The following is a 20,815-nucleotide window of genomic DNA, read 5'->3' on the forward strand; positions in this document are numbered from 1 at the left end:
AGTAGGAGAATGCTGACTGCACAGCTGCAAATGAAAGACATTTCTCACAATCCATTAAAATTGTTGAAACTTGGTATGTGCAAGTTAGCTGGCTCAGAAGGCCTGTCATCCAATTATACATTCAGTAGATTGGCAATTGTGCATAAAACCACAATGTCCAGTTATATTTACAACATCATTCTGTGGAAAATACTGTGGCTTTTTAGCAAACAACTTTGATGCAAAGAAAATGTCAATTTTAAAACAGTCTGTTACTTTAGGAAAGTGCACTGCAGTATGAGTTCAACTCAATTTCAGAATTTCAGTGTCTGCTGCATCAGCATGGACCATGTTGTAAAGTAAGTCACCACTGTAGTTTAAGTCGCCATGCACTACAATTTACAGCTGTTGTACAGAAATACATTTATTTGCATAAATACTTTCTACAGCATACGGTTCTTCAACCTCAACAGTTACAGGGGCTAAATCCAGGTTTGTGGTACCTGCCGACTTGCTGGCAGTAGTAGCTTACCTCTGTCTACCCAAGCAAATGAAAACACGACATATGAAAGTAATAGCCAGTAGGTAGGGCTTGCCCTTTTCCCAGCTATTGAAAACAGCAGCATCCTGAAAGAGGCCTTTCGCTGCCACAGGACAGAGCAGTGGATGCTGGGGCAGGCTGCCCATGTTTTTCTAGTTTGCCTAGTGCTTCAAAATGTTGGTTCTCATCACAGACCCTCTGCCAGTGGTAGAAGAAGTAATACACTAAAGAGAAACTTGCAGAGTTTACAGTAACAAACATCCTACCTATTTCTTCTTCAAGGCAGGTGAAGGAATCATTAGACAGTTCTGCTTTTGCTAAGATATTCAGGAGTGTCCCTGGCGGTGTTTGTTTCCACTGCTTCCTGTTTTCTGGGATGTCTTCAGGCAGATAAGCGTGGTCAGTTGAAGAACAGCAAGGTTCTCGGGTCACTAAAGCATGAGTGTAGCTTGGCACTGTCTTTTTTGCAGATTCAGACTTTCTAGTCTTGACACTGACTTCTTCCTTTTTGGTAATGCTGGCACCTGTATTTTTTTTCCTTTGTGGAATACTCATTATTTTTCAGTAAGTATTTTATCTGATCAATACCGTAGAGAAAAAAATAGTTTGGACTGTCTGTCAGATAAAATTTCTAACACCAGTTTTAATGCTCAAGTAACTGCTTTTTAAGCCTGGAATAGACAGGTGCAACTTTATTGAGCAGTCCTTGCTCTCAAACTTGTTGGCTTCTTCAGGCTGAAAAATCTTCAAAGAATTTCCTGTTTCTTTTGCACCCTAAGCTCTTTTATCTAAGCCAGAACGAACAAGAAGTGGCACATTAATAATATTCTGCTTTGTCATCGCTGTCTATGCAAACTCTTCAGGTTATTTCTGTGTATCTGGGGTGTTGGGAGCATGCTGGAATGCTGGAAGACACTCCAGTGACTGCAGCAACCAGTCACTGGAGACAGCTGGCTGCCTGGGAACATATGCACTGTTACTGTAACAAACCCAGTGATTAGCCTCTTCTGAAATGGAGCATCACCACAGCCACACCTGTGTGAGCACGCACCTGTGCTTGTGACCCTGCAGCGACACTAGTGTGTGGGGTGAGAGACCAAAACCCCCCCACACCCTGGGATGGTGTTGGCAACTGACTTCTCTAGTTCTTGTTCATTAGCTCAAGGCCCAAGAAAGTGGTGATGGTTAGTTGCATAGACTGGTATTTTTAGCCATCGTTACCCAGGCCACAGAGTGATTCACAAAATGCAGCCCTCTTAACGTGCATGAGCAGCACAACATGACTGCAATATTAGAGGGGAAAATGACAACTGCATTCTATGATTTAACACATACAATAACCTCAGTTATTATGAAGTCTTGCAATTAAAAGCCTGCCAGATCATGTGAACATTCTGGTATGGAATCGTTTTGGCAAAGATCTGTAAGTATTCTGGCTGAATTTTACCAGCTCCTTACTTTCACTGAAAACCAAAACTTTCTTACCGAGTTCGTTTTCAGCCATAGGAGGACATACAGATGTGACATCAACATCAGCTAAAAAATTCAGTAATGTCTGAGGTGCTCCAGCTTGCCAATACTTTCTGTTTTCTTTCTTATCATCTATGTCATTGGACTCTAAGGGGAAGAAAAAGAGAAGGCAAAGTTATTATTATATTTTTTAAAGTAGATTTCAGTGTGATTGTAACATTATGTGATATAAAAACAGAGCTCATCAGATAAACTTGCTCTAGCCTGGAGTTACTGAATGTACCTAACTCCTATGTAATTTTCAGGATTAATACTCAGCACTGCATTTCCCCAAGAAATACCTGTTTGGTATCCAGATACTTCTTCCAAAGCTCTGTCCATATGAGCTTCATAAATTTCCACCACTTTCTCCTTAAGATTCTTACCATCCACAAAAGTTAAAGTCTTACTGAGTTTATCTAGTACCTGAAAAAACAATAGCTTACTTTGGAAAGAGAAAACAAATATGGTACAATAACTAATCACTTCTTATTTTACTGTGTTTGTGAGCCATTCTCATGTATGCACGGGAAAACTATGTAACAAAAAGCGAAGCAGCAAAATTCAAAAGTCACATTGTGAGTTGTGTATCAGAGGGCTGCATGGAGCTCTGCAGAGGTGTGAAACAACAGAATGACAAAACAGTGCTTGATAAATTAAGAATATATATACCAGAAAGAAATTGTATTTTTGATGTTGCTGTTACAAATATTTTTAAAAATTCTAATATACTAACAAAAATCTTAATAGGTACCTGTTACATGTTGATCAGCCACAAATGTCATTTTAATAAATGAAATCACACATGTTTTCTGTAGTCTCACTTCCACTTTTTCTACATAACAACTGGTTCATCACAATGTTATTCTTGCTTTGTGATACAATACTAGTGAAAATAAACATAAATGTACTAAAACAATTCAAATCAAATTTGGCATTCTCAGACTAACTCAATTTTGAGGTGAGTTCTTCCCCTCAAGCCCAATTAAAAAAATTTAAATATCTGCACTCCTTTCATCTTTTACCATGTGAAGGATTGATCCATATATTATCCAATTTTCCTCTGAGTAATTATCTTCTTCAAGAAGGTCATATATATGCAATATGTCAACAAATCCTCAATAGGAAGCTTCATTATAACAAAGGTAGAGGATGATGGTAATGGAAACAAACCTTAGATACTGGAGCTACTGTCATGTTTCAGATTACTAATGTAGATGCTTTGAATATAACTACAACATACCTCTGCTTCTTGAATACTGTCTTCCTCAGGAACACATACATCTAAATTAATTTCAAACTTTACTCCTCCCTGAAGAAAATTATCACACTTCATTAATTCATTTTATTAAATAAAAACATTTAATTAAATGTACACAGTTTATATAGTACTACAAACTTGAAAGTTATTCTTCTATTGAAAATACATTTTATTTAACAATATTTTTCTTCTATTTAACAAAATCAAAGTTGAACAAATTGGAAAAAAATAGACTTCTCTAAATACAATTTATGGATATTTTCAAATGAAAAAAAAGTGGACTGCATCCACTTTTGATTTTAAGGAAAGGTGTCTTTAATAATCATTTAATTCAAATCCTTGCAATACACAGAGTTGGTTCTTACAGCTGGCTCTCAACCAGTATTAAAACTTGAATACTGTACTGCTTTCGTGCAATATTTCACAACAGACCTTGAGTCCACTTCACAATAATCTCAGAAACTTTCCTGATATCTTATGTGCATTTCCATTCAACTGCCATCCCCTTCTATAATTTAAAAAGCACTATAGAGAATAATTCTATAACAAAATGTTAAAAAATTAGCAGCCTGACTTGACTTCACTTAAACTATGAGTAAACATGAGTTCCCATACACTACTAATGCAGTTTGATATAAAGATGAGTAGGTAGGGATTGATTACTATCTGGGAATATCTAAAGGGAGTCTCCCTCAAATGATCTGAAAACCTCGTTTATTTTCTTAGGGATTCTATCTTCTCATATAAACTTCTAACAAACAGTTGACGAGCACTCTCAATTGACTCACAAATAACTTGATTTCCAGAGCTACTGTGATAACACAATCATTTGAAACATACAGACATAAGAAGAAAGTGGAAAAAATACAGAAATGAGGATGGTTACCTTTGGTTTATGTTTCTTTTCTAAGATTTGCTGGTCTTGACTATACTGGAGTCTGACTTGTTTAAAGTTTTTTTCCATGTCCTGGAAGGAGGAAAAACCCCAACTTTAAAACACACTCTGGAACCAGTTTATGTCTATACCCTGTAAAAAAAGACTGAAGTAGTAAATGTAGTCACTGATTTCCTTGTATATGTATCTGTAAGAATATTCCATTTGTTGCCTTATCTAGACTCTAATACTGAAAGACATTATAATTCTGGCTTATCTGGCAAATAGAAAAATGGGAAACCTAGCATAAACTGCAAACCTCTGATTTTTCAAAAACCTATGTTAGGAGGATACAGTACTGTGTCAAGAAATAAGTAATACATCTTTTATTTTTTATGAGCAAGATGACTCATGCTGATTTCATTCTGGAAAACTTTGGAAGTGATGAAAGTCAAGATTATAATAGAAACCAATGTCTGCAGAAAGTATAGCCATGTTTCATAGTATCTTCTTTTCTGGTAGCACCTGAAAAATACCTAATTACTCCTTTTCATTATTCCTTTATCCTATGTTAGAACCTGTCAGATAAAAGCAAAGTAAAGAGTTGTATGCTGCTCCTTCAGTGATCTGCTGCAAGTAGGGTACATCCTCAGCCTCAGATGAAACGACTACAATTCACAGATTTTATTTTTAAAACATATATACAGTTTCTCCAGTAGATTGAGTGCCCGTGAACTAAGGTGACATCAAGCAGGTGCAAAATCTAGTGTTTCTTTTTCATTATCATGTGTTTCCCATTAAAACACAGGGAATATAATTTCTGTCCTATCATGGCTCTGGCTGCCTACAACCTACATCACATGATGTGTGAATTCATTTTAGTAAAAGCCAGATCCATGATCTGTGAAAACCACTGAATAGAATCCTACTGATATGGTCAGGTTTGGCCCAAGTTCCGGGTGCAATAGGGTAGCAGAATCTGTCACCAGTTTATGTGGCAGTCTGCCTCTTGCTACTGGACAATGCAGGAAGTTCTACATCAAACAAAACAAAACAAAACAAAACAAAATGAGGCAAATCCTGACTGAAGAATCCTAGTAGCTAGACCAGGGCTATTTTCCCTTCAGAATAGACTGGGAATTTTCACACTGAGATCAATTTGCATAAATTGAGGCATTCATTTCACTTGAAGAAAAGTGGACTTCTTTCTGTAGAACTCCATGTGGTCTGGAAAACTCATCCAGTGTTCACAATGTCAATATTGGCAAAGTGGAACAATTCTGAAACTTTCCAATTGCTGGAAACAACTCCAGCAGGTGTGTTGGTAGTGCTTGATGAGAAAGAAGTGAAGGAGTGCTGTAGCTGGAAAGCTTTGGCTCTGTCTCTTCCTCCCGCTTCTCCCAAATTTTTAAGTAAGGACTAAGGACTCCACATAAAACTGAATTCTAACTTCCCACACAGTGCTACTCTGGGCTGTCATGAATCACTGTACCTTCGGTACAGAATTTTCATAAAAGACTTGCACTGTGAGTGGTTGCTTCTTTGCTTAGAAAGCAAGGAAAAGAAACACACAACAAAAATAAATTAAGTAAAAGTACATCCTAATATTTACAGATGAAACAGAATTACCAAAACAAGTCAGGGCTCCACCAAAGAAATTTTCCAGGTTATTCATGAAGGGAACCTAGGGAGACTTTTACATATGGTGCAAGCATCAGATAAGATTTAAGCTTTACCTTTTTTCAGATTTGTCACAGAGAGTGAATCAAAGACCATGTGGGACTTGCATAAAAAATTCTATTTAGACTAGGAGATGATACTGATACCTGAAGTGATTCTTCTCCTGTTCCAGCTGTATCCTTGATTTCAGACTGGTCCTCAGCTTTTCCTTGCCTCACAACATAGGTTTTATCTTGTATTTTTTGATTCTCCTAGGGAACATTTTTATCAAATGTTAATTTCAATTTCTAATTATGTGTACTAACTTATAAAAGAAAGAGGAAGTATGACTGGGTGTATGTTTGAGCTTTGTTACCTGGAGTACTCCTGCTCTAAATCTGAATTCTTTTATATCACTGTGGTATTCTTCCCGAATCTTCTGCAATTGTTTCAGATACTCCTATTAAAGAACAGTAAGGCAGAACACATATATATTAGAAATACAGAAATAACACTAGCTAAACAGAATATTATATAGATATCAAACTGTGTATATATGAGAAAAAGGGATCCTTATCCTTTACTGCCAGCTTTAAAGATTGCCTGATACTTCCTCTTAGAGGACATTTTTGAGTTATAACTCTTTCAGACTAACCTTTTTGAAGTTTTGCAGACAGTTTCATGCTACCTTTTCTGTAGAGTTATATCTAAACCAGCTAATTCCAAGAATGACCTAAGGACTTGCTGAGTAATGATGCTAAGGTTGCAATCCAAATATAGAGGACTGGAAATTAGGAGGACAAAATATTATATAATATTTATTGTATTGCAACCTGCTCCCCAAAATGAAACAAAACCTGGTAATCTTTTCTTGAAGAAGCTTCAACATTCCTATGCTTTGTAGCAAAAACTTCAAATTTGGCCAAAACATAGTTTTTGTGTTAAGGACATCTCTGTACTGCTTATATGAGTTATCCCAATTTGCCCATGTTTCAAATGGACAAATCTATAAAATTTAATTTTTTGGCATATTTAGGACAGACTGTGAAATTTAACAGCAAGAGTCTCTGAAGAATATGTCCATGACGAGTATGTTCTTATGCCAAAGTCTGACCATAATGTAAAAGTTAATATATTCATATTTATTCTGGAACCTTCCGATAACTCTAAGATAGAAGATTAAATGTATTTACATGTGTTCATTTAAGAGCGAAGCATCAGTTTGTTTTCTCTGTCACCCAAAATTAAACCAGAAAAGTATATTGTTTCTGTATAAAATGATCTCCAAAAGTTGTAACATACCAGGGAAGTAGTATGATCACATACTATTATATCACACTCTAAATGTCCTAGTACGACTTATGGACAATGAATATACATACATGAATAGTACATGTATCACTATTTTCTCTGTTTTGTAAATGTGAGGATCTATTGTCTTCCAACATTAGTTTGTTCAGTGATGTAACTCCTCTGATCTCAGTAGGTGAAATTAAGGCCATAGTTTATAAAATGATTATGAACATCAGCTTTTGTGCAAGTCTTAACCAGTTTATGCAAGATGGAACCAGATGCAAACAGCTTATATTTTCCTAGTAGTTAGATGGAAAAGAATCAATTATTATGTAAAGAATACTACCATCAAGGAGTGTAAGAAGACAGCTTTAAGCAGCTCAGGAGGTGTCCTGGTTTCAACTGGGATAGAATTAATTTTCTTCCTAGTAGCAGGTACAGTGCTGTGTTTTGGATTTAGTATAAGAATAATGTTGATAACACACTGATGTTTTAGTCATTGTTAAGTAGTGCTTACTCTAAATCAAGGACTTTTCAAGTTTCCATGCTCTGCCAGCGAGCAAGTGCACAAGGAGCCAGGAGGGAGCAGAGCGAGGACAGATGACGCAAACTAGCCAAAGGGATATTCCATACCATAGAACATCATGCCCAGTATATAAAGTGGGGAGGTTGGCCAGAAGGGGCCGATCACTGCTTGGGGACAGGCAGGGCATCCGTCAGTGGGTGGTGAGCAATTGTATTGTGCATCACTTGTCTTTCTAATAACAAATAATAATAAGCCTAAGGGTTTATTTATCTCTTTTTGTTGTCTCCCTTTTCATTACAATTATTATTATCATGTTATTATTATTATATTTTATTTTGTTTCAATTATTAAACTGTTCTTATCTCAACCTACAGGTTTTACCATCTTTTTTTCCGATTCTTCTCCCCAGCCCACCAGGGCAGAGGTGAGTGACCAGCTGCATGGTACTTAGTTGCCAGCTAGGGTTAAAACACAACAGGAAGATACTTCATTTACCTGTTCTTTCATTTCATTCTTTCTAGACATGTCCTGCTGATGGTTTTTGAGATGCTCTTCCTTTATTTTCTGCTGCTTTATTTGGTCACGACATGAGTCAGCAGAGGATGGTCTCAGCCCCTGTGAATATACAAATAAATCCCAGAGCAAAGCAATTTTCATTTAGAGTCCTTTCCTTCAGTGCTCACTCAATTCACTCCCCTCATTCCACTGAAGAGTGCAGTAAGGCACTTTTTGGAGGAAAAAGTTATAGTAGAATTTTACATTGCTATAGTTTTGCATTGGAAAATGAAATCTCAAGTTGAGCATTGCAGAGCAGATCAATGAACTTGCTAGAACAAAACTTTCTACCTGTCAGTGTTACAGTTTGCTGTTAGAAAGACATCAGTTCATCTTCTGGATTTTCATTCATTTTCTTTTACAGATTTTATTCTATGATTGATTCAGTATTTACTTACCAGCTGTTTTTCCACTTTAATCTTGTACTGCTGGGCTTCAAAACGCCTTTGAAGATATTCTGCAGGCCTGAGAGAAGAAAGGGATGTTTATATACTACCTTTTATTTCACAGACTCTGCTAGAAACTCAGCTCAGACAAGATGTTCTAAAGCTGATGGCCCTTAACTAAAACATTCTAAACACTGTCATCATTGAATGAAAATGAATGATTTAGTCAACCTTAAAGGAAGGATTCAAAAGTAGGCAGTATGAAAAATTCCTTACCTTCCTTTCTCAAGGTTTTCAAAGTTCATCCACACCTAAAATGGCTAATCATGGAATGGACAGGCAATGTCTAAAGCAATAAAAAGCTTGTCTCTCTGCTCTGTGAGAAAGGCTTTGAATTAAACAAACTGCTGGAGAAAGGGTCTTTGTATCTGAAACCAAAATATAAGCTCTGCAGGAAAAAAAGCACCATTTTCATGGCCTGCCTCCCACTCTGTTCCCTCAAGTGGATAACGGCTTTTGGTCTTTACATCATTCTGATCCTGGTCGGAAGGAAAGACAGTGTTTATCCTTGATATAATCAGAAAGTCTACGAAAAGCCTGTGGTTTACTTCTCACTCAATAAAATGCTGAGATTTGGGAGACTTTTTGACAATGAAATGTCAAACATCAGGACAATACACTCAGAAGGAACTTCTGGATAGATAGGAACTATGTTGTTGTGCAACAAACATAACAGAATTATTAAAGACCAAGCAGGGAAGGAATTATACTGAATGAGCCATGTCCAGTGTTACCTAAGCAGGAAGGCTGATAACTCAAAACATACATGACAGTTCACCACTAATAAATAGAGTGAGAAAAGTTTACCAGTTGGGTGGTGGAGGTGGAGGTGCAACTTGTCCTTTCAGTTTATAGTATTCCCCAACTCTTTGGCTGATATGAGAAAGGTCATAAAGTGCATTAGCTTTCCTCTGCAAGTTGTCAAGCTTATCATAGTAATGGTCATAATGGCCATGTACTCTAATGCTTTCTGGCCTTTCTGCCATCTTAAATCTGGAGGTCTGTGGCTGGAAATACAATAAATAATGTCAATTTACCTGTTCTCATTTGTATCAGTACAAGTTTGAATTAACTTCCTGTCCTCTCCCCAGTCTGAGCCGCATGGCTCCAGTACAGTACAGTACAGGCTGCCTACAGTATAGTTATTGTAGGTTTTCCAAATCCGTTCACATATAACCCCGAAACTTCCTAACTTCTCAGGGCTTATGTAATCTTACCATTGTATTTTCCTTTCTCCCTGTTCCATCAACTTCTGTCATTAAGCAGCAGCCCATATTGTTGTGTGAGTCAATCAGTGTGGGGCTTCGTACTCTGTAGTGTCATTACCCTAGAGTCACTAAAGTGTTCTAAAGCCTAAAGCACCACAATTGCTTCCAGGAGAGTTTCATTTTGACATGTGAGAGCAAAGAGGACTTGGGATGTACTTTTGGGCAGTATGCGTTATTGCCTCCTGCTTTCAGGGGAGCACTGAGCTACTTCATTTCACCATCTCTTCGCTTATGTGCCTGTGGGAGCTTGCCTTTCATTTCTCAAAGTCCTTACTGTGATGAAACACACCTGTATTTCTACTTTGTGACAAGAATGTCTTTTCCATTTCTCATAAGAACAATGTAGAGAAGGTGACTGTCTAGCTGCCACTGCGTGATATAAGTGTGGTAAGACATTCACAAACTTTTCCATAGTGGGAGACTACATGGTGTATGAGAAAAATGCTGAATTTTACTTATTTTCTTACATAAATTAAAAAGCATCTAAGTATCCCTTCCACAGATGGTAAATACATTAACTATTCCTCCCTGTTTTCCTTGTTCAAAACACTGAAAATTGGCTCAGCTACCTATGGTAAAGTCCAGATTATAGTAGAATATAAATTCATATCTATACAAGAAAATTTTCCACTGCCAATAATATTCCCAAGGAAGAGGTAACCTCAGAAAGCGCTTATCTTGTCCCTCATTCAAATAAGTTTTACAGTATGGCATTCCCAAGCAATAAGGAGAACAAAACAGGCCACCTAAATAAATGTAGAGAATTGAGAACTGTGACCAGTGAAGCAGATGCCCCAATGACACATGGAAAAGGGCGAGGTACTGAATGCCACCTTTGCCTCAGTCTTTGCTAGCAAGATCAGCCTTAAGGAATCTCAGGCCCCTGTGACCAGGGGGGAAGTCTGGAGCAAGGAAAACATACCCTTGGTGGAAAAGGATCAGGTTAGCGAATACATAAGCAGACTGGACTGATGGGATGCAGCCATAAGTACTCAGGGAGCTGGCAAATGTCATTGCAAAGCCACTCTCTATTATCTTTGATCAAACATAGCAGTGATTGGGAGAAGGACTGGAGGAAAGCAAATGTCACTCATATCTTCAAAAAGGCCAGGAAGAAGGATCCAGGGAACTACAGGCTGGTCAGCCTCACATTAGTGCCTAGCAAGGTGATGGAACAACTAATCCTGGAAACCATTTCCAGGGACATGAAGGACAAGAAAATCGTCAGTAATAGCATGGATGCACCAAGGGGAAGTCATCCTTGATCAATCCAATAACCTCTTACAATGAAATGACTGGCTTGGTAGACAAGGGAAGAGCAGTGAATATTGCCTACCAGGCAATTGCCTTCAGGGAGGCTTTTGACACTGTCTGCCACAAAATCCTCATAGAGAAGCTGATAAAGTATGGGCTGGATGAGCAGACAGTGAAGGGGATGAAAAATGGATGAATGGTTGGACCCAAAGGGTGGTGATCATAGTACAAAGTCTAGTTGGAGGCCAGTAACTAGTGGTGCACCCCAGGGGTCAATCCTGCTCAACATCTTCACTAATGATCTGGATGATAGGGAAAGTGGGGCAGAGCGCACCCTCAGCAAGTCTGCTGATAACACCAAACTGTGAGGAGTAGCTGATACACCAGAGGGTTGTGCTGCCATCCAGAGGGACCTCAACAGGCTGGAGAAATGGGATGACAACTTCAGTGGAGTTCAACAACAGTGTAAAGTCCTACACTGCACCAGTACATGCTGGGGACTACCCAGCTGGAAACCAGCTTGGCAGAAAAGCACCTGGGGGTCCCGGTGGACACCAAGTCGACCATTAGCATGCCCTTGCTGCAAAGAAGGTGAATGGTATTCTGTCCTGCATTAGACAAAGCATTCCCAGAAAGTCAAGGGGATGATCCTTCCGCTCTGCTCAGCAGTGGTGAGGACACTCCTGGAGTGCAGTGTCCAATTCTGAGCTCCCCAGTGCAAGAGAAACATGAACATACTAGAGAAAGTCCAACAAAGGACCACAAAAATGATTAAGGGACTGGAGCACTTCTCATATAGGGAAAGGCTGAAAGAGCTCAGACTGTTTAGCCTAGAGAAGGCTCAGATGGGATCTTATCAAGATACCTGAAGAGTGGGTGCAAAGACAGCGGAGCCAGGCTCTTTCCAGTGGTGCCCAGTGACAGGACCAGAGGCAATGGGTACAAACTGAAACACAGGAGGAAACACTTTTTCACTGTGAGGGTAACCGAGCACTGGCACAGGTTGCCCAGAGAGGTTGTAGAGTCCCTATCTTTAGAGATACTAAGAAGTTGTCTGGACATGATCCTGGGCAACCAGCTCTAGAGGACCCTGCTTGAGCAGGGGTGCGGATGAGATAACATCCTGAGGTCCCTTCCAACCTCAAACATTCTGTGATTCTGTGAATTCTGAAGCAACACGTTCAAAGTATGACCCTGCAACTCTGCAAACCATTTGCTTCATTTGGATGCTGAAAGAATGTGGGAGCTTTCCCAGTGTTAATATCAGAGTATGTCACATAGATGAAAACACTGTGGACAAAATTCTGCCTTTGATTACAGCAGTGCACAATGAAAGGAAACTTAACCTTCCTAACTTCATCCACCTGGATTTGCATTGGATACACATAAATGTAACTATGAGGAAAACTAAGTCCTATATTCTGCACAGGACCAGTATTATCCATTGGTAGTGTAAGTGATTGCTTGATGGGTGCAGCTCTGGGAACTCCACATTCCCTACCGTCAGTTAATCTATCATAACTGCAATGTGCAATTACTGCTGGGAACTCCCAGATCCTAAATGTGCTTTGCTCTGTGTTCACCAGCACCCAAGGCAGTACTACATGCTCTTGAAGATAAATACAAAGGTATGAAGTGATGCCAAGTAAAAGGCTGGACACAGTATACAGCTGATATCCAGCCTAAGGAAAGAAGGAGGTGGAAAATGAGTGAGGGACACAAGTGGTTGTGAAGAACAGGGGCTTTCTGCTGTAGGGTTTGATCCCAGATTGTTGTAGTAAGTATCTGAGACAAGGGCAGTGGGTCCTAGTGGTTTTGCCTGTGAATGGGCTCTCAGAAGGACTGAGGTAAAAGGTTCAGTGTATTTGCTTCTATAGCAAAAATGCAAACACAGAGTTATTTGCCTTTGTGCAAATAGAAATGCAAAGCATGCCTCATTTTTTTTTGTTACAAAGAACCATACTGAAGCTGACTAAATTCAGTGTTTCCCACTTAGACTTTCTGAAACACCTCTTCTGAGGCTTCAGGAGTGCTTAACTGTCTCTACTGACTTGGTGTAGGCATTAAGCTACATTTAATATATCTTAATGAAGCCTTTCAAAGGGTCTTTTCTAAGAGCAAAAATTTGGCTTCTGAAGATGATTAAACATTACAAAAACGCAGATACACAGTACCTGAAAAATAGGCTGTTGCCCTCTTGAAGTAGGTTTCCATTCATTTCTTTGAAATAATTCTTTTTTCATGACAGGCAGCACCATTCCAGATTCTGGAGAAACTAGGTCCTGTACTCTCCTTTTCTGAAGTTTATATGCTTTTTAAGACCAAAACATTAAAAGGCTACATTCTGTGCATTGCAAACCACAGTACAATGCATGTACCTAACACTGACAGGCTGGGCTAACAAACACACCTTACATCCCTTCATCATCATCACCATCATCACCATATTTCACATTTCCTAGGCACTCTGCCTTTCATTCTTAGAATGACATCCTTTTGAAAACTTTATGATTTGTCACACTCGTGTAAAGTGGATTTCACTGATTAGTTTTGCAAAGCACACTGAATAAAAGGGAAACCTCTATATCAGAATGCTGATTTCATGCTAGTACCAATAACAGAAAAAAGAAGGTCTGATTGTTAGGCTCAGATTTCATTGGAGGCTAGGTGTCTACCTGCTTAGGCATTCCCTTTTGTAAATCTAGCCCTCGGTATTCTACAAATTGCTAGACAATGTTGTAGTACCTGTGAAATCTGGAAAGAAGGGCTGAAAAGTGAAAAATTTACCTTATCGGTTTCCCATGCAGGAGAATACAAGTACACACCACTCCAGTCTGGTTAGTCAGTATTTAGCAAATACCTTAGCTGCAATAACCAATAGTAATGTCCTTGCTAGGACTAAGTAGTTTCTAAGTTGAGTTTTAAATATTTCCTGAGTAATGACTGTGAGACTATCATGTCTGGGAGATAAAATATATGAAAATTATGAGTATATGACCATAGATATATTTTAAATGCTTAAGTGATATGGTGTTCAGGTGCCTCTGTCCAAATTGCATGAGTCCTGAAGGCAGGTAATCTCACTGGAAGTAACTTCCAAAATAACATGGGTTCTTAAACTACAAAGTACTTTTCTTGAGGAAAAAAAATATGTTCATAGTGCAGTTAAGTAACTACATATGTTTATTTTCACAAATCTGTTTAAATTAATAATTCCAAAGACAAATTTAAGGCATAATTATGATATACTAAATAATATAGAATTAGGAAAAAGTTATGCTGATAGAAACATGTTCAGCATTTCATACAGAGATACCATTTAGTCTCATTCATGTTTTCTAAGAATGCGCATATGTAATCTGATCTATCAATGAGCACTAAATCCACACAGATTTCATTGTCTCTCACAACTGAATCTAACTTATAATATTTTGTAAAATACATTTTTATTATTTTTTAAAATACCATGGAGCACATTTTGCAAGATTTTTGCACATAGCTTGGAAAAATTAAGTAAGGATGTTTTTCATGTGATGGACCTAAACTGCATCTAGACCAAAGCCTCTCAGTTTTGTAAATTCCATTCTTAAAAGAATTAAGACTAATGTTTCAGCACTTTCCTGTGGCAGCTTTTCTAGCTGAATGTTACTAATGAGCTGGACTTAAAGTTGTCTTTCCCTAAACAGGACAGTGATGCACTGCCTGGGGTGAATGTTTCTGCTGTTGCAGTTCTCTTTTTCTTTTTAATTTTGTGCAAAACTCTTGTATTCAAATGTGCAATAAAGACTGCTGGAGAAAGTTATGCCATCACATATATAACAACTAATAAATGTTAGTGTAGAACTAATGTTAAATAATATTATTAACATTACCTTGTACAGCTTGGCCCCAAACTGTGATGCTGAAGGTCTTTTTCTATGTATCACAGTGTGACCAAGTTCTTCCTGTGTCATGTGTAAGAAAAAAGGTACCTGACAGAACTGTTTATACTACTTTGATATGTATTTTTCTCTCAGCAAGCAGCAGTACAGGCACTTACCTCAGGGGGCAAATACCTGAGAACAAGCTTCTGCAAGAAGGGCTTCCTTAGAATAGAATTGATAAAGCTTCTGCAAGAAGGGCTTCCTTAGAATAGAATTGATAGTTGGTCGATCTCTTGGAGATATTTTAAACAACTGGGAAATTAATATCCTCAGATCATATGAATAGCTGGGAGACACTGGGTGAAAACATCCTCTGCAAATCTTCAGCACCAGCTGGTGCAAACTATGGCCTTCAAACTTAATGAAAACAGTAAAAAGGGGATAGTAAGTACTGCTGGTTGGAAATGACGGACTAGATGCCCCCACTTGAAAAAAGTACTTGCTGACAGAAGCCCTGTGCTATACAAATCCCTTCTTGCTAACCATAGTTTGCTGTGGAAAATTAATATAACCACTCTCTCTGACTGTATTTGCTGGTTACTTGTTTCAGATGCACAGCTTAGGAGGCCTGACAGCTTTTGTACCTGGAAGGCTTTTATTCATACTCTGCTCTCATATAGTAAAACAGAAGCAATTTTTCCAGAATGAAACATGATTTATTTTGCCAAAAGCTGTTCAACAGAGACCTGCATGCATACTGTCTTCACAGTGTTCACCTTCAAAACTTCACTCCACGCAGCTTAGCCTCTGTGTTCTGTGTTCTCTCAGGCACCAAGGTACAATCTTAATTTTTAACAACTAAAGCCACTCAGGTAAATCAGCTTTCTCAGTTCAGCAGATCTCTTAACAGGTCAACATCAATACAGTTTTTTAGGGACTTAGACAGGCAAAAATAATTTTGAAAGCAAGTTCTTTCTAAAATTACTATTTTATTTACACGGCTGTTTTGAAGGTGGTGTTACCAACATTTGCCTTAGCTTCACTTGCATTTCCTGTCTACATCAGCATCTGGTCCCTGCCTTCAAATTAAAAAATGGACAGCAATACAGAATAAAACATATAATATGCATAAGAATTAATATTAATGTTTTCTCACTTTGTGAAATCTGAAATTTTCTTCAGCAATATCCCTTTGCTCACAGCTCAGCCCAATTGCTCTCCCTATCAGAGCTGCTCTGCCATCTCCCACATCCAAGCTCAGCAAAAGGTCAACTTCTGCTGAGCCCAGGAACCTGATCCTTTTCCTGTTGCTGGGATTAGTCTCTGCTGTGTTCCCTTCTCCACATAATACTCACAGGCTGAGGATTATCTGAGGCTCACATCAGGCCGAGGACAACACAGCTTCCTGAAGATGCTATCAATCTGTTATTTTCTTACATGAATGTTCAAACCTTCAGGAAAATGCTTCTGAGGAACGTCAAACTGCTTTCTGGGGAGATGTGGGCTTCAAATTCTTTAGAAAGCATAGATTGGTATTTTCAAATAGAAATGAGTAAAATTATATGCCTAGACCCTAATCTTGAAATTTGGCTTTAATTAATTTCATTGTTCATCTGCTTTTTGAAAAAGTTTAGTACTTACTAAAGAGTAAATATATGTTCAATGTGTGTATATATACACACACACGCATTGCAGAAATACAACGTAATAAATTGTACCTTAATATATACACAACAGACACAATATAAAAAAATTAACACCAGCAGTCATTCTTTAATATCAATAAATGAGCTGAAAATAATTCTATCAGCTGACTATGAATGCTATTATTACTACAGTTTTTCCCAGCTGTCCACTATCTTTTTCAATAATATGATAATGATCTGATTCTGTGGTACTTACAAGATGCTTTAGCGCACATAGCTCATAAAGCACACAGCCAAGAGACCAAATATCTCTGTGAATAAAAAGTCATTTAATTTTCATGGAAAAGACTGCAATATTTTCATACATATAGTCAGTACCTCTTCTCAGCTCTCAAATTTATTAACATTAGTCCATTACAGATCAACATTGGTGCAACTTTTAATTTTCTTTAAGATGCACTGAAAAGAACAACTAGAAATTTCTTTTTTGTTCTGGTACCAATATTTGTATGATACCTAACTAGGTACTATAATTATAACTGGAAAAGGCACATGACATAAAGAATGCCTACTTACTATTCCTAGCAGGATGAAGGGCAAAGCTGTCTCTGGCTAACTTGATTGTTGAGAAGACAATAAGGGAGTAAACTTGTGTGAATAGCACCTTAGAGCTGAGATGCTAGTCTGGACTCCAGAACATTTGGTATTGATCACATTTCCCACATAAAGGGGGTCTAGCCCGCTCAACTTTTCAGTGCTTCTCATCTAGTATTTTGTGTTAAACCTGAGTGAGCCTTTAAAATTCTCAGACCTATTTGTCTTTCCTGCAGGTGGCTACTGCAAAGTTACAGAATTGCCAATCTAGCAGCATTAATTTCAGTGTATTTTTATAAATCACAAATGAGTGTATCAAAAATTAATAAACTTGGAACTGAAAAGACACATACTTGCATTGGTTGTTACATGTCGGAAACAAGAGAAAAATTTAGCATTTGATGGAGAGCCAGAGAAAGCAAAGGGAAAAAAAAATCTATTTTACATTTCATGCCACTACTAACAAGGAGTATTAAAAGAGAATGACATTAAACTTTAAAGTACAATAATTTTATTAAAAAATATATAATTATGTTAAGCCTGTAAATGAATTGCAACAAATTAATGATTGCTATATTCTGGACACTAAGTCAAAATTCAACTGACTTGTACAGTATAACATAGTTGTTGTGTACAATTGATACACCTAGTTAATGTACACAATAACACAAAACTTCACAAATGGTGATGTGAAATTCCTGGTGCCCTGGAGAAATACTGATTTAAACCACGATATCACTAATATAAGTTCTCTCATGCCTGCATGCCCTCATGCACAAGCATATGAAAGAAAGACAGAGACTTACATTTTATTGTTATATGGCTGATTTTCACAGATCTCAGGTGACAGATAATAGGGGGTCCCTACACAGGTATGGGCAAACTCCATAGTGCTAATGAAACACAATGAAAAAAATGGCTTACACGCTGAAAAAGTTTACACGCAATTGAACAAGAGGCTTCTCTACTCCAGGTGAAAAGCCCACAGAGGACATTATTTCTGTTCTCCAAATAGTTGAATAATGGAACACCCCAAGAACTACTTAAGTATTTCCCAGTTCTGTGTAAAAATGACCAACTGTTCTAATAGTGGAGAGTGTCTGCACTTAAACAGAAAGCACAGAATTCCCTTTTCCCTACTTTTCACCAGCACTGTAATCAACATTTTCAAGGAATGTTTACCATTAACACAGAATTCTGAAAGCTGTCAAAGACACTGCAAAATATTAGAAGTCTCCAACATACTCGCTGAAGTAAGAATATGGGAGGTGGTAATCAGTCACACAAGTCAGAAACTGTGGAAGGAGGACGTACTGTTCAGAAACTAAATGAGGAATAAATGAATTCTAGTTCCATCTCTGGAACTTGTAAAGGTGTAGCCAAATAACACCAGTTGGATTAATTTCACTTGCTTTCAGGTATCTACTCTGTGGATGTCATCAAGAGTCACTGGGAAATCAGTGGAGAGAAACAGGTACTCACAGAGTGTGATTCCTCTCACTCTATACTAGATGTCAATAAAGTTGTAAGTTACACTTTTTACAGAGTATGTGAAGTCTGAGTACCAGAGGTGCCACAGACACTGCAAGTAAAAGTATTGGACACTATCTTACATATTGGAGAACTGCAATGAAAATGCCTTTTTATACCCCAGAGGAGGAGGAAAAGACAGTCTAAGAAACTTTTTGGGTTCGCGTGGCAAGGTTTTGGTAGCAGGGGGGCTACAGGAGTGGCTTCTTTGAGAAATTGCTAGAAGCCTCCTCCCCCATGTCCCATAGAGCTGATGGCAGCTGGCTCCAAGACAGATCCACCACTTAGCCAAGGCTAAGCCTGTCAGTGATGGTGGTAGCATCTCTGGGATAGCATATTTAAGAAGAGGGGGTAAAAACTGCACAATAGAAGCTGCAGCCAGAACAGAGGAGTGAGAATATGTGAGAGAAACAGCCCTGCAGACACCCAGGTCAGTGCAGAAGGAGGACAGGAGGTGCTCCAGGTGCCAGAGCAGATTCCCCTGCACCCTGTGGTGAAGAGCACAGTGAGGCAGGCTGTCCCCCTGCAGCCCGTGGAGGTCCATGGTGCAGCAGATATCCAAAACCACCTGTGTACCTAATACACGTACACAGTTAGGTACATCTGAAGAAAATGAGCAAATCGCCTATGTTGGTTAAAGTTATCTGTTCTCTTTACTGATGCTATGTAGACAGAAATGTGGTTAAACTTACACTGACCTAATTTAGGGATAGAAAAAGTTTTAACAAGTGACTTGCAGCACATGGAGTACAAAGCAACTGAGAAGGACTGATGCTAAAGGAGAATCTGCAGAGGAAATTACCTTTCCACAGAAAACCTAAATGGTGGACCTTCTTTGCCACAATATCCTGCCAAGGTCAAAGATAATCAAGCAGCTGAAAAACAGATCAAATTCAAGAACTGTCCCATTGTCAGCATGCCCTCTGGCATGTTTTGGCCACACCAAAAAGCGTTCTTCCTAGACAACATCTAGCCACTATGCAAGACAGGCCAACCTTGCCCCCAAAGTCAGTAAAGATAAGGCCACCCTCTTTGGGAGAACACATTTTGGCTGTATGGATGCATGCCATGCTGTCCCATGCCACTCCCTCTCAGGCCCAGAGAGTCAGTTCTGGCCCTTTTAAAAAAATTAATATAGGCACAGTCTTGGAGGACATACAAAGAAAATATGTACAAACTCTTCTTACACTCTTTCCAAAGTTTGTAGTGCTCTTCACTTTCTTTTCTATGAGGTGCTAGAAATGATTATCAATGGCTGCAAGAACAGGAGCTGTGCCTCCAGAATCTCTTTAAGTGAGTTCCACAGACAACAGGGAAAGCCTGGGGCTTCCCCACCCTACCTCATTCGTATACCTCACAGAAGTCCTGTTACTAAGCTAGATATGACTGTGGTTTCATGCAGAATGGCATGTTCTAGGGTAACAGAAAAAAATGTAGCGTCAGAAACTTTGTATCCCAACCTCCTGAACAAGCACAATCCACAAGCAGTTGCGCACGTTCAGGTTGCATTTTGAACATTCATAAACAGTCCTATTTGGTGTAGGTCACAGACTAATTAAAAAAGGTGCTTACCTGTTCAACTGTCTTGCTATGCCAAAGTCTCCAAGTTTTGCTACCTTTCCATTATTGCTAAGAAAAATGTTCTGCAAATAAAACCAAAACTGGTATGTGAAAAGAAAACACAGCAGAGCTTCTTAAGCATATTTTTTACAAGACAAAATCACCCCCTTTCTGATACTAATTTTACTACCTCTGCTTTTACATCTCTGTGTAAAATCTTCTGGTCATGAATATGCTTCAAGCCCAAGGAGATCTGCACAAACCAACTCAGAATCTGCAGTGAAAGTTAAAGGGAACAGATACCTATAAATTTGTGTGACTAATGTCCAATGGGGCATATTACTGAAATACATAAAATTAAGACAACAACACAATCTAAAATATGTAGAGCATATGCAATGTAAAATGTAGAAATTAATACTTTTTTAATTAATGTCATAGACTTTTCCTTTCCTTT

At 38.4% G+C, this 20,815-nt stretch overlaps 1 protein-coding gene across 1 annotated transcript in view; it reads right to left on the reverse strand.

Annotated features, from left to right (window-relative positions):
- LOC121080470 (serine/threonine-protein kinase Nek5-like) overlaps positions 1–20,815 on the reverse strand; it is a 28,620-nt gene that overhangs the window by 1,810 nt on the left and 5,995 nt on the right. The window contains 19 exon segments of the mRNA XM_040578497.1: positions 716–718; positions 787–942; positions 2,006–2,137; positions 2,332–2,455; positions 3,273–3,341; positions 4,177–4,257; positions 5,991–6,095; positions 6,200–6,283; positions 8,138–8,257; positions 8,596–8,662; positions 9,451–9,650; positions 13,340–13,502; positions 15,045–15,109; positions 15,205–15,250; positions 15,288–15,445; positions 16,931–16,985; positions 18,075–18,161; positions 20,371–20,441; positions 20,549–20,632. Coding sequence (XP_040434431.1) covers positions 716–718; positions 787–942; positions 2,006–2,137; positions 2,332–2,455; positions 3,273–3,341; positions 4,177–4,257; positions 5,991–6,095; positions 6,200–6,283; positions 8,138–8,257; positions 8,596–8,662; positions 9,451–9,650; positions 13,340–13,502; positions 15,045–15,109; positions 15,205–15,250; positions 15,288–15,445; positions 16,931–16,985; positions 18,075–18,161; positions 20,371–20,441; positions 20,549–20,632 — 1,870 coding nt within the window.

Source organism: Falco naumanni, chromosome W (genome assembly GCF_017639655.2).
Source record: "Falco naumanni isolate bFalNau1 chromosome W, bFalNau1.pat, whole genome shotgun sequence".
In the NCBI taxonomy this organism is placed as follows: domain Eukaryota; kingdom Metazoa; phylum Chordata; class Aves; order Falconiformes; family Falconidae; genus Falco; species Falco naumanni.